Here is a 14,324-nt window from a genome sequence, read left to right as displayed (position 1 = left end):
TTCCATTTTTTTATTTACTTATTCATCGTGGACATCACTTTACTTATCGTTCATCCTGTCAAAAACTTCTCGTGGAAATTGTTTACTTTTTATTGTTCTTTCTATGTGTGTATATCGTGGATACAAACCTTATCGTTCTTTTTTTTTTTTTTATTAAATCGAGAAATACTTTTTTCTATCATGAATACTTCTTAATTACCCTGATTTGGTGAAAGATAGCCTTTGACCAAAAAAATGAGAAAAAAATTTAGGCCGCAAATAGAAGATTTTTCTTCAAAAAGACTTCAAGTAAGTATACGACTTGATATCAAATCCTCTTCTAGCGGCTTAGATTTTTTTTTTTTTCATTTTTTGGTCAAAGGCATTTCATTCACCAAATTTTTATTTTAGCTCAACTTGGGAACTACCAGATGACCCTTTTCTTATTAATTTTCTAATAATATTTTCAAAAAATGTTTTTGACAAACGTTTGTTATTCATGTTGTTGAATTTTTTTGGAAGAAAATTTCCAATTTATATTCATATGTTTTGTTGTTTTTTAAATGAAGGATTTGAGTTTTTTTTCAACTTTCATTTTCCAAAATGATGTTTCCTTGAAAGCTTAAGTTCTTTGTGATTTGGCCAATTGGGCATGCTACGTACGCCATTACACTCATCAAAGTAATTTGTTTCCCCAACATGGAAACCCATAGACTCTCCTAAGGGTAGAATACGAGCCTACGAACACGAAGCTAGGCCCTAGATCTTCTACGACTACGAGTGTAAATTCTTCCTTTACCCCGTTCTCATCACAACCGCAACTAGCGTAAGAAGAGTGCGGTGTGTTGGGATAGTTCAAGTTCAAAATACGAGTATTTCTTCGAATTCAATTGTTTGTTGTAATCATACGTCTACGTACGTAGTACGTACTTGTACCTACATAATGTAGGTACCAAAAAGTATTTGCGTACTTGCATTGGGTGCCTACATATTCCCTACAGGGTGCGCAAAAATATCGAGCACCCTGAAGAAGGTTTTTGTTCAAAATTCAAGTTGGCAACGATACACTTGTTGTATGATTATGGTGGAATATTATCACCTCAGTCCAACAACCGATCACGTGCTATCATTATTATCATTCACTGTGACCTACCGAAAGATTTACCAGGAAATTTTTTTCGGGGTACTCGATGTTTTTGCGCACCCTGTACTTACCTAAGTTGGTAAAAATAAGAAATGCGCTTATCAATATTATCCGTATGCGACATGGATCCGAGTACTCGACTCGTCGTTTGTCTTTTCTTTTCAAGTGTATACCTACTTACCTATACTCGTCAAATAATTATCATTTGTGTTTTTTTTTTATTCAATTTTATTTTTTTATTTTCTTCAATAATCGTTTATTTGTCTCCCCCCCTAACAATTATAGAGGTACCTATCCACTTGATGGTGAAACGAAGAACAAGTCGAGTGCATTTCAAGTGGATAGATACCATACAGGTAAGCTAAGTAGGTATACAGTGTACCCCTCGGTCGGAATTGGATCCCCGATGGCGTTATCATATCTTCTCACTGTCATTTTCCCTTCTCTTATTGAAATGGCAAATCTTTTTTTTATAATTTTTTTTCCACGTAGGTATTCCCCCCTCCCCTAACGTTAAGGCGAGGCCGCGACATTGCGAGGTAGATTTGTCGCGTCGCGTTATAAAAACTTATTACGCGTCGTTTTTGTGGCTTATTAAGCTAAAGTGTGCGCGTATTTGAAAGTATTTGTCAATTGTGTTTGTAACGATGAGTAAGTGTAGGTAATCGGCAGAAAAAGTCGCGTTTGGACATACGTATCTTCTATTAGCACCCATTGTCACTGGTCAGCAACTCGACTTGTTTCATAATCCCTTAAGGTAAGTGTTAGCGTACATATGTACCTCTACCTACCCACCTACCTACCTATTTACCTGATCAAATTACGCAATGACTATAGCTTTAAAATGGATCGTGGAGCCGCCGTGGTAGTTTTGTCATGGATGCTGATGTTTTGTTGCGGTTTGGCACGAGCCGCTGGTGATGGTGCCGGTGCCAGCGCCGGCAGTAACACAGGCAAAACATGGATTGTTTGCGTGTCCGGATACGACCTGTATAAATATACTTACGGCTTCGAAGTAAGTAGGTACAACGAGTAGGTACTCGTACGAATACGTCGATACCTACCACCCCACCCCTATCTGTCGCCATCGGTCTTTAATCGCCGTTTCATTCGCAGGCTGGAATTCACAATCTTTGCAGTAAACTGGCGGGCAAAAATCAAGAAAATCTCATCATCATATCTCCGGACTCGGCCGCTTATCATGTCAGGTAAATTGACTTTTCAATACCAACAGAAATGCGTTAAGCAGCTAAAAAAGATGTAGGCACTTCTACCTGTACCTACCTAAAGGTCCTTTTTGGGTTGATTCCAACTTATAACCAAACCAACGTCCTTTACTTACCTAGGTATTTGTATTTGAGCAAAATCACAGGCATTATGCAAAATTTCGTTGTAAAAATGGATTAAAGTGTCCTTACAAAAGAGGACTTTTTGGAAATTAAGTTCGGGCGATTATATTGATTCTGTATGGAAGTTAAAATCAAAAAACTCGCGATGAAGTGTGGAATAAATTTTCCAAAATAAAAATCAAAAACGGTAATCATGTACCATTTATTTCGTGTGATAATTGTGCAGCAATGTTTTGGTTTCCGAACGGTGCTAGTAGAGGTATAAAAAATCATTCGTGTATGAAAAGGCCTGCTGACACGTTAAGTGATGTTCCACCGTAAAAATGTCGCCCATTTTCGAATGCGGTAAAGAAAAACGTAGTACATAGCTATTTCTACATTATACATATTTTCTTTCAGAAATTCTGTACCTGGAAAGCTGGTACATGGAAAACGAACAGTGGATGACGAATTTCCCAACGTTTATGGTACTGTGAATGTTACATACAAATCAGAGGTAAGTGCTGAAGTGCATAGACACAAAATATCGATGGTTATATTAAATACCTAAGTAGGCATCTTGTTTATGGTATGGAGACACACAATATAATTATAAAGTGGAAATTGTCTTCCCGTTTTTTCCGCTCCCATCCCCTAAAGTTGTTACCTCAGGTGAGAAAATCGCGCCATGAAATTTTCAGTCCCCTCAGTGAAAAAAAATTGGACCTGGTGAGCTTTCTAATCTTATAAAATATAAAAGAATCGAAATATCAGAGAAAAATTTCAAAGTTGTGAACTTTCTACTTCCAACATCTTAGTCAAGTCCATATACTCGGGTAAAATCGACTTATAATAAGTATGTACCAATTGTAGCCCCCTATCTCTACCTAAGACTATAACCAGTGGATTGGAGAAAAATATTTGATGACATGACGCCCTGATGCTGTCGAGTTTCATGAGAAAAATGTCTCCTATCATGTTAGTCAAAGATAAGTCGTGCCAGGAAGTTCCACCCCCCCCCCTCCCAACACACATCTCAAAATATATAAGAAACTTTATTTTTACATTCTAATGCTTAGATTTGGTCTATTTTCATTAGAAATGCAATTAAATACTTACTTTTGACCCTTCTACATGCTGAAAAAGTGGAACTGTCCCCTTCCCCAAAAAATAAAAAAATGAATACCTATTTTTACATTTTCTTCTTCTAAATTTTAATGCTCGGATTTGTTCGATCTTTATCAGAAAAGCGCTAGATGTCAGACTTTCAAAAACTTGGAAAAAATTCATCACTAACAAATATTTTTGCAACTATACAATATTTTGTCGGACTTTCAAGAACTTAGAACCGACGAATCCATGACATCGTGTCAGCATTATAAAAACTTGTAGAAAAATGACAAATTTCTGACATTTTGACTTTGAGTAACATTGAAGTGAACGTTTAGATCTTAAATCTGACTTTCAAGAGCTTGTAATAAAATTAGGGCAAATTTTCAAAAACGACTTTTGACGTTTTGACGTCTCGAAACTTGTCGTTTAGAATCCCTATCAAGGTTTGAAGCAAGCTTGCTGTGTAATGCTACCTATCTTCAATAAATAAATTTCAATTTCAATTTCCTCGCAGAAGGCTCTACCTGCATTTTTTTCATTTTTTCAACTTTGAAGGTTTCTATGTAGGTGGCCAACGTTTATTTTTTGTGGGGGGGGGGGAGATTGAGGAAACGTTTTTCTTGAAAAAAAAATACATGCCCTACCTACTCGTAGACGTTTTCTGTTCATTGATGAAAAATTTTAAAATAATTTGTATCTATAGACGCCAATTTTCAATCTCTTTCGATATTTTTCAATTTTGATGGTTTCATACAATGGGGCCAACATCATTTTGGAGGACCAGAGGGTGTTTTTCATGAAAAATTGGTTATCCAAATGTACTTTGCTCAGAAATGAAACATTTTCAAAAAATTTGTACAGATATGAATTACTCATTTTTTTGTTGATTTTTTTCGACTTTGAGGGCCTTTATAGAGAACTAACACGATTTAGGAGACTGCATGAGAAGGCTTTTCTTGAAAAAGTGCTTATTCAGAAAGATTCTGCCCATGAATTAAAAATTTACAAGAAATTTCTACAGACATCAATTTTTCAAATTTTCAATTTTCCCAAATTTGGGGGTGGGCGGCTCCATAAAAGAGAGCCGACATCATTTGAAGGTGGAAATGAGGTAATTTCAAAAAAATTTCTCGATTTTGATTTATCTCATTTAAACATTTTTTCAACTTTGAGGGGTTCTTTACTAGGGGCCAATATTGTTTGAAAGGTCGGGGAAAGTTTTTTCTAGAAAAGAAGATTATTTAGAAAAATTCTGACGCAGAAAATTTTTTTTTTTGTAAATTGAACTTTTTTTTCATTTAAAATTTTTTTTACATTGAGAGTCTACCCACCACTGTTTTACAGATAGAGAAAAAATAAAAAATAAAAAATTATGTTCTCACTCGAGGTAACAATTTTGAGGTGGGGGGAGGGGGATGAGACGGAAAATTCTGACTTTTGCAATATAATGTACACTCTAGTAGGTAGGTATGAAAAAATCATTTTTCATGTTATATATCTGTGTCTTCAACCTGTACAAGATATTTCTGGCTATGCTTACTGCAGCCAAATACAAGTACTAGGTAGTTTTATACGAATGACGTGTTGGTATAGCCTATTTTTTTTATTAAATTACTTTATTTTACTTATTTATTCATTTTGTATTTTTGCTCAGGATATGACTAAAGAAATATTTTATGCAATATTAAGCGGCGATAAAAAAAAAGTCAAAGGTATCGGTGGTGAAAAAGTCGTGCAGAGGTGAGTAAAAATAGCTTCGTTTTTTTCTCTGTTCGAAGCGACATTTTTAAAAACAAAATTTGAAAACAAGTAGGTATACTGCGTATAGGCCTACTTATATAGGGTACTAGGTAGCAATAAATTGCCAGATTGCCATCGCTATTCTTTCATACTCATACTCAACACTTTTCGTAAGAATTTCGGTCTACAGACACCACTACCTACTACACTAGTGTACTTATCTATTTGTTATACTATTGACCGACTTTTTCCCCCCCATCATTAGCGGACCTCAAGATACCATTATTTTGGTTTTCATCAACATTGGCGATTACGGTGTGATGACCTTGACGAATAACCAATATTTATGGGCTGAAAATTTTGTACCATTCCTCGAAGATTTGCAAGAGGCAAACAAATTCAAGCAGGTTAGTTAACTTGAACTGATTTTTTACCAATTTGTGAATTTCATTTCCGTTTTGTTTGTTTCTCTCTCGCAGATGCTAATCGTTGTAGATGGTCAAAATGCCGGCTCAAATTTCGACGGTTATCTTTGTGAAAATTGCAATAGTAAGTATATACTCACTTCGAATTCGGCCGCCAATACACTGAGCATCATCGGAAACCCCCATAACCAAAAAGTCAACTACTCGAGTTGATAAGGGGGCGACTATGGTGCTGTTTTGAAGTTTCAAACTATTCATTTTTCAAAAAAAAAAAAATTGATCTCAATGGAAAATTGTCAAATACTCGCCACCGTGTCAACTTCAGCAGCCAATTTTTTTCACGATGGATTGCTTTTCGTTTAATTCCTCGAGAAATAGGGGGGATGGGTGGTTGAAATTCGCGATCAGTCAGCTTTAGTAGCCCATATTTCTATGATAAGGGGTACTCACTCGAGAAATGGGGTTTGGGGAGGGGAAGTAATTCATCTCTATGATGTTACACTCGGATTACAACCTTATTTCTCGAGTCCTCGGATATAAGCAATTTTCGAAGGTTCGAGATGATTCCCCCTCGTCTATAGTGATGCACTCGAATTTCAATCTCAACCCCATTTCTCGATGAGGTAAATATCTACCAAAGCTAATTTTTGTTGCTTTACTCGTATGCGCAGTAATAGCGATGACGAATACCGCCAAACAAGATGATTTGGAGTTGTGTTATTATAACGGTGACGTTTCCGCATATTCGGCAACTTGCTACACACATTTCTTGACTCAACACTTGGAAAAGGTACGTCTATACAAATTCTTCATAGGTAATTAGTAATTACTAAATAATAGGCCTTAGTAACGAGTCTTTCATCATTTGTGTTTTCAGCTTATGACTGGTAAAGAAGCCAAAACAGCTACGCTATTCGATCTGTACCAAGGAACTAGAGAGATAATGTGGTTTTCAGATGCCATTTCCAACTTATACGGGCAGCTAGATATGGGAAATAGGAAACTTAGCTCTTTTTTCCAATAAAGTAGATAGGTACTTAATCGTTTAATAAACCTTATTGTTTGAACTTCATTATAGGCTACTGTGTTGTTTTGTTTTGTTTTTTAATTCTTGTAAGTAGCAAAAGGCTATACACACAATTGCAATTTATGTACTTAAGCCTACGTTGATCAATGATCAGTATTGGTACCTACGTTCAATGTGAATATTTTTGCTTTGAAACAGGCGATATAGCATTGAACTTTCTTTTATTTTGAACAAAAAGAATGAAGCATGTGTTTCCAAAACGCACTAAGTCCATTTTTGAAGATTCAGAGGTTGCAAGGCCATCTAGCATAAAGTTGAGGCCCAAAATGGCTGATTTTTTGATATGTTGTGTCCAAGGGTCTTGACTATAACATATCAAAAAATCAGCCAATTTGGGCCATTTCTTCGTTTCCAAATTGTACTAAGTATCATGAATTTCTTATCAATATTTTTTTGGACTTAGTGCGTTTTGGAAACACATGCTTCAAGTATTTTACTAGGTACTTAATCACATTTTGGAATATGAAGATGAGCATGAAGAGAAATGGTAAGAATAGTAAACAAAAATACAAATTCATCTGCGAGTTCAGTCTGTGATTTTGGTTACGCTATTAATTTGTGTTTTTGTTCATGGTACTATTTCTCTCCATGCTCATCTTCATATTCCAACATCAAATTAAGCGGTAAAATACTTACTTATTTTTTTCCAAGATTAAAGAAAGTTCCAAGATTGAGTGGGAATTGTAGATAAATAGGTGAAATACAATACAGAAGGATTGAAATGTTAAATTTGCGTTATTTGTGTTCAAGTACCAAGTATATTTTATTTTTAAAGGGACGTATAATTGTTTGCAATGGAAAGTGGTCCTTTAAATCAGTTTTACTCCGCACATAGAAGAGGAACGCACTCAACTCAACCTCGTGTTGAGACGGCGTTTCCAAATAAGTATAAGATGTAGTGCTTATATACCTACGTAGTTACAAAATAAATCTTTCATAGTTAACACAAAACGTTATCCTGCAAAGCTCCACTCTGTTAACTGTCCACATCATTTCACTCGACTAGGTATTCAATTTGATGTATGGCATATATTCTAGCTCTGTGGATGGTTTTTATGTAAAGTAATGGCGGGCGAGCTATTTAAAAAAAAAAACAAAATATTTGAATTTTCCCCATATTCACCATACTTCAAAATACGTATTCATCACCTTATTCAGAAGAATGATTTACTTCACCAAGAATTCCATTTATGAAAATAATGGAAATAGGTTGTGATGGTCAATTCTGATCACGTGAAAGGTAGAGCTGTAAATGTACCAATTAGTGTCGATAAATGTATCTAAATATAAATATAAATATTTCGCCTCGTTTAGCTAGTAAAACTGAAACAGCACCAGTGCAATTGAGACAGCAACATTAAAATAAAAATTATTATCTATACAAATCAATTCTACCAGGATTTAAAGCAGGTAAATATTTAAAAAAACAGTGAATTGTATAAATTTTTGGAAATTTAAGTTGATGAAAAACAGTCGACTTATTATTGAAAATAGAAGTTGAGAAAAGTAATGAAGAAATGGAAGTTGGTAAAGATGAAGTAAAAATGATTAGATATAAATGATCATCATGATGATGAGTTTGAAAATGATTCTTCAAGTTTTTGCAGAACCGATGAGTTTTATAATTCCTCCACAAACCCACGGAAGCATAAAGCAAGGTGCCTTGAGGTGTCTGCTGCCAATTTATAAAATTAAATAACAGTCAACACTGATATGTTGTCCTGAAGGCATGACCTATCAAAATTGGTGCAAATTTTGGTTATGTCATGATGACCGTAGGTTTGCTGAAAACATCTCTGCATTATTTTATATGAGTTCAAAGTGTAGTATTCTCTAATTACTAGAAAGCATTTCAATTTGTTTGAGAAAAAAGCAAGTATGGGGAGTTCAACAGCTGAAAATGTAACAAATGAAGAATTTGTAAATTCATTTTAGTTGATGCAGATAATACAGAGTGGCCTAAAATCAGTACCCTGATTTTCACGTTTTAGTTTTTTTTACAAAAATCAAAAACTAAGCATCCTAGAAAAAAAATACTAACGACATTATGACGATTGGAAATTTAATTCTCTACAATTTTCCTCCATGCCATGTCATTTTTTCATAGGACGCTTCTTTTAGTCTCCAGATCGATTTTTATGAAACTCAGTTTGAAAATTTTTCAAAAGTTCATCTCAACTGAGTTTCATTAAAATTAATCTGGAGTCAAAAAGAAGCGTCCCATGAAAAAATTACACGGGGGAAAATTGTAGAGAATTAAATTTCCAATCGACATAATGTCGTTAGTTTTTTTCTAGGATGCTTAGTTTCCGATTTTTTAAAAGAAAAACTAAAACGCGAAAATAGGGGTAGTGACTTTTGGGCCACTCTGTAGTTTTAAAATTTTTGGCAAGGATAGAGGATCGCGTTTTAGCATGCGTGGAGTAGATCTAGGATCTAGACTGTCCGTACACTGGGCGAATGTATAAATTATACCGTACTCTGGACAAATATTGATTTCCTTGAAGAGACACTAAGTATATTGTCCGCGGTAGTGTATCAGCCTTCATGGGCAGCCGATAACATACTCAACGAAATGGATAGAATCGACCAGGAGTTCCTGTGGACACTCGAAAACGAATTTTTTCGGATCACACGGTTATTACTAAGCGAATCAGAACCGACCATCTTTAGAATTTGTCCAATCAGCAATTCCAACGAGTAAAAATTGCATGAAACAGCCAAAGCTCTTCAAGTGAGATGAGCTGAAGAAGTTCAGAAAATCCTACAAATCATCTTGAGCAGAGATCACAAAAGCGTGAGGCTCGCACTAGTCGCAGATCTGAGCTGGGAATATGAACTTTCGCACAGAGTTTGACCGCACCTTGATAATAAACTAAGAAAATTCAACTTGAAAACGACCAAATACATATAACCGGCGCGAACCAATATTTTTCTATTTTTATTTTAAATTAGCTTATATGTATGATTTCGCGATATTTGCGACAGTAAGTAGATGCAGAAATTACTTTAACCTTTGAAGGTTCTCTAGGCTCCCATTTTGGGGAAACAAGTTGCTTTGAAGAGTGTATTAACGGAACCCTGCCCAATTGTCCAAAGCACAAAACAGTTGAGAATTCAAAGGAAAATCGTTTGGAAAAATAAAAGTTTTGAAAAAGCTCAAATCTTGTCATTTCCAACGAAACAAATGAATATAAATTGGAGTTATTTTTCGGAAATGATTCATGAGTAAAAAACATTACCTAGTCGAAGGCACTTTTTAAAAATATTTTAAAAAAAATATTAAGAAAAAATCGTCCCCAATAACGATAGTAAAAAAAAGTCATGCGACAGTTCACAAGTAGAGCAAAAATGAAAAATTTATTTAAAAAATGCTTTTGAGCAAAAAATGAAAAAAACAAAAATCTAAGCCACTAAGACAGGATTTTCTATATCAAGTCATAAAATCTTGTCGGAAATTGGATCGAAAAAAATGACAAGTTCTCAATTTCTCCAAATTTTGTGTCATACGTATTTTGATTCAATTTCCGACAAGATTTTATGACTTGTTAAAAATTCCTCTCATAGCGATTTAGATGTTTGTTTTTTCACATTTTTTGGTCAAGGTATTTCTCTCACCAAGCTTTCATTTTCGCTCAACTTAGGAACTGCCAGATGACCTTTTTCACTATCGTTATTACAATTTTTTGTATCATTAATTTTTTTTTAATGTTTTCAAAGAGTTCTTTTGACAAATGTTTTTTATCCATGTTGTTGAATAATTTTAGAAAAAAATTTCCCAATTTATATTGATTTGTTTTGTTGGAAATTAAGGATTTCAGCTTTTTCAAAACCTTCAATTTTACAAAATAATCATTTATTGAAAGCTCAACTTTTTTATGATTTTGCCAATGGGACAGAGTATACCCTATTAAATTCTTCATAGTAATTTGTTTCCCCAATAACCTACAGAACCTCCAAAGGGTTAATTAGATTACTTATTGTTATCAATAATTTACCTTTTTCCATCGTCGAACGAAAGAGAAGAATTTAGAGTCTATTCCCGAACATTGAATTCGAGTTCCCAGCAGAACCTACTATCAGATACATTTATCCTCAGAGCAAAGTAAAGTGGTTTTTGTTCAAAATGACATTAAAAATGAAATGAATTTACATTCAGTGAGTCAGAAGAAATATATTTTTTGATACAAATACACAAATTTTGGATTTTACCCTTATTTCTCTGAGACTGTATCTCTGTTTTTACTCAAAATGACATGAAAAATGAATTCTTCACAATTGTAGTAGAAATTTTGGAAGAAAGAAGAAAAGCGAAACTATTTTTAGGTGTTTTGGTGGTGACGTTCACAATCCACGCCCACGTTCAGTATGCTAATACAGTCGAAAAAATCGAATAAAACATCACCGAAATCACACGTGCAAATCTCCGTCGAACCCATCGACCAAATCGCCGAAAAAACCCAATCGATCGCCAGAAGAAAAACAGCAGCTCATAAAAAAAATAGTCTCTGATGTCGCCGACGCTGTTGTACTCTGTTGGGTGATGGTAAGTAGGTAAGTCCATTTATATGTAATTATCAAGACAAGATTAAAATAACATTCACGTATAATAAAATTTGATGATCTTTGCCTAATTCCATCATCGGATTCTATAGACAACATTTTGGAAAAACCTTTCGACGAAGTCAAAGAGCTAATTCCAAAAACCAAACAAAAGTAAGCGCGAGTTCAATTTTTCTATTTCAGTTTTTTCTCATAATAATGTAGCTAAAAAATGAATTTAGCATGAAATTGACCTTTTTGAATTTGTGCTACCTGCACAGATGATTTTGTAAATCTCACTGCGTGTAAGCGATCCCAGCAAGCAAAAATCTGAACTAAATTATCACGATGATACTCGTATCGAATTATCGTGATACTGGTGTCAGTGGTGTCAAAGAGTAAGGTATTCTGATTTATTTTTATGAAAAAGGAGAGAAAATTTCCTGCTTGGAAATTGAAAAATTAAATAATAGGTAGTTAATAGAAGATAAGAATTCATCAGATTCGTCATCAGAAGTGGATTCTGCTCCGGACACTGAAAAAATACGTTGGTAGGAAAAAAATTTGGCGCCTGTTAATACGGGTAAGGCATACTGGAACGAAACTGCGAAAATACGATTACAAAAATTGGAAAATTGAAAATTCAAAAGTATGTTGAACGATTTCCGATACTGAAAACCTCTTTGGCACCGAACTTGGTAGTTTTCACTAGGTAGTACATATATTGCGCATTTCTTGAGTTTCAATTTTGGCCCATATTTCAATGAAACACGAGAGAATCTTTCATTTTGCATTAGAAGAATAACTCAAAAGCACATTTTCTTGATAAGTTATTCAATTTTTGGAGGTTAATTTTTTTCCCAATTTGGTCTCATCAAGTCAAATCAAACCCTCTTATTCTTGAACACCCGGTATGGGCTTATTTTATCAACATCTATTCGATAATTAATCGCATCATTGCATCCTCATGCCGGTAACTATAGCATAAGAGAACAAAATAAATCATACATAACTGCTTTCTGACCACCCTGTAGTACGAGGTAACTCAAAACCCGCAAACTTATCGCGAACGATTTTACTCCGATAATTAGATTTCGCTCGCAAGGGCAACCCATTGTATAACATGCGGAAAATTCATCAAAAGCTCATTATTCTTATTCATTCGAGTAATAAATAAAATACCGAGCCGAAAAAACTTTCTCCATTACTCGTATCCGTTCGTATTTCGGCGGGAAAAAAAGAGCAGAAGAAAGAAATACCCCAAAACAAAACAATTTCCGTTTTATAAAGAATCAAAAACTTTTTCATTTGAATATCTTATAACGTTGTTTAATCACTTTGTGGCGGGTATAAATAAAAAAAAGAAAAGAAAAGAGAGAATTAAATCGAGGACTTTGCCTCTCTTTATACGAAGGTATATTCGGGACATTTTTCTCCTTTCAGAAACATAAGATCGCTTGACGAATTCTTTTCAAGAAGAATATTCTGCAATGGGGGTAGCCGGTAGGCAAGGTAAATACTTTGATTGATCGCGGGACCGAACATTTTAAACTTCATTTCATTCGTAGATGAGCATTTTCTACAAATAGGTAGGTGGATTTATGTGGTTAGAGATGAGAAAAGAAGTATCCCAGTTCCAGTACCATAATCCACGAATAAACACGTGAACTGAACTTGTGAAAACTCAGTAAACACGTAGCATTTATCCTTGACTGGAACTGAAACGTGTTAATTCACACCATCTACACATCTTTCTTAATCTTACAACACGCGTGATGATTTTCCAAGCGGTTAATTTCATTCTAATACATTTACTTTAATCCTCGTTACGTCTTCGTCGTCTATTGTTCAATTAATTAATTTCGGAAGACGCGAAATGAATCTTAATCCGAGTGTTAATTTTTCTAAATATTCACGATGAAAATTAATGGTACAGAAATTAAGCGAATTTCCTTCGGTAAATCGTTCGAGAAAAACAATCGGAAATACGCCATCGCCATAACCCGGAGGATCCAAGACGAATGAAATGTGAATGAATAGGTACCTATTAAGAGGGAAGTTTTCTTTGATTGTAAAATTTTCTGGTTGACGTATGTAAGATTTCTCCAATTTTTTTCTTTGGACTTGAGCTGATTAAAAGTTCACTTAATAATTTAGTCTTTATGTAATAATCATGCTCTCCCCTTTTGCAAAACTAATAGAGCAATATCATAATTCATTACTTTTCCTGCTCTTATGCACTTGGATTTTTTGAACTGACTTGAGGATATTCGATTCAGCTCTCTTAGAGGTCTAAGATCAGTTCAAACCAGACTAAAGAATCGTCAGAAGAGAATATCTGCTGCCTAATGAAAATGCAGAAAAATTCTCTGCTCAACGTTTTGAAAACCCTTGCCAACCTTCAAGTACAACATCCTCACACTAGAATTGGTAAAGTAACTCTTCAACCATCCTCGACAAAAAAAAAAAAAAAAACAAAAAAAACAGAACATCATTCACAGTGAAACATCGATTGAGAAAGAAGTTGAGCAATTGAGAGTCAAATCTGAATGATAGAAATTACTTGTGAACTGTTTTGTGATGCATAGATAGGTAATAGGTATCACCTCTCACTCTCATTGTCTCATTTCTCAAAGTAACGATACAATGTATCTAATGGGTCAAGAATAATCAAACCATTCAGTTTTGGATCAAGTGAATAACTTCCGTAAAATAGATCACATTCGACAACAAAAATATATACTTATATAAATTACACATCACGAATGAATAAACTTACCAGGTGAAATCTTCCTTCCTCCGTTGACAAAATATACACCAATAATTACCACACCGAAAACGAACTCTCGACGAAAATTCAGACAACAAGAACACCAAAATCCTTCACTCTAATTCGCATTTTTCGACAACAATAAACCCGAATACGAACATCTCTCACTCATGAACAGTTGAAGACTTCGAAAATT

General features: G+C 34.5%; 1 protein-coding gene across 1 annotated transcript; it reads left to right on the top strand.

Annotated features, from left to right (window-relative positions):
* The first annotated feature begins 1,687 nt into the window (after nt 1-1,687).
* Nucleotides 1,688-6,801, top strand: LOC135841162 (uncharacterized). Its single transcript, XM_065357998.1, has 9 exons — nt 1,688-1,880; nt 1,961-2,138; nt 2,240-2,331; nt 2,872-2,968; nt 5,219-5,304; nt 5,570-5,711; nt 5,784-5,853; nt 6,401-6,519; nt 6,607-6,801. Exons 2-9 carry the CDS (start codon nt 1,968-1,970, stop codon nt 6,751-6,753), a joined length of 924 nt encoding a protein of 307 aa, XP_065214070.1. The 5' UTR covers nt 1,688-1,880; nt 1,961-1,967; the 3' UTR covers nt 6,754-6,801.
* Nucleotides 6,802-14,324: the final 7,523 nt, after the last annotated feature.

This window comes from Planococcus citri, chromosome 3 (genome assembly GCF_950023065.1).
Source record: "Planococcus citri chromosome 3, ihPlaCitr1.1, whole genome shotgun sequence".
Classification (NCBI taxonomy): Eukaryota; Metazoa; Arthropoda; class Insecta; order Hemiptera; family Pseudococcidae; genus Planococcus; species Planococcus citri.
Note: the sequence above shows the minus strand (reverse complement) of the source record. Positions and strands in the feature narration are given on the sequence as shown.

Coding starts and splice junctions, on each gene's coding strand:
- LOC135841162 (XM_065357998.1), top strand. CDS start 1,968: ATGGATCGTGGAGCCGCCGTGGTAGTTTTGTCATGGATGCTGATGTTT. Junction 2,139..2,239: donor AATATACTTACGGCTTCGAA/GTAAGTAGGTAC, acceptor TTTCATTCGCAG/GCTGGAATTCACAATCTTTG. Junction 5,854..6,400: donor TCTTTGTGAAAATTGCAATA/GTAAGTATATAC, acceptor TCGTATGCGCAG/TAATAGCGATGACGAATACC.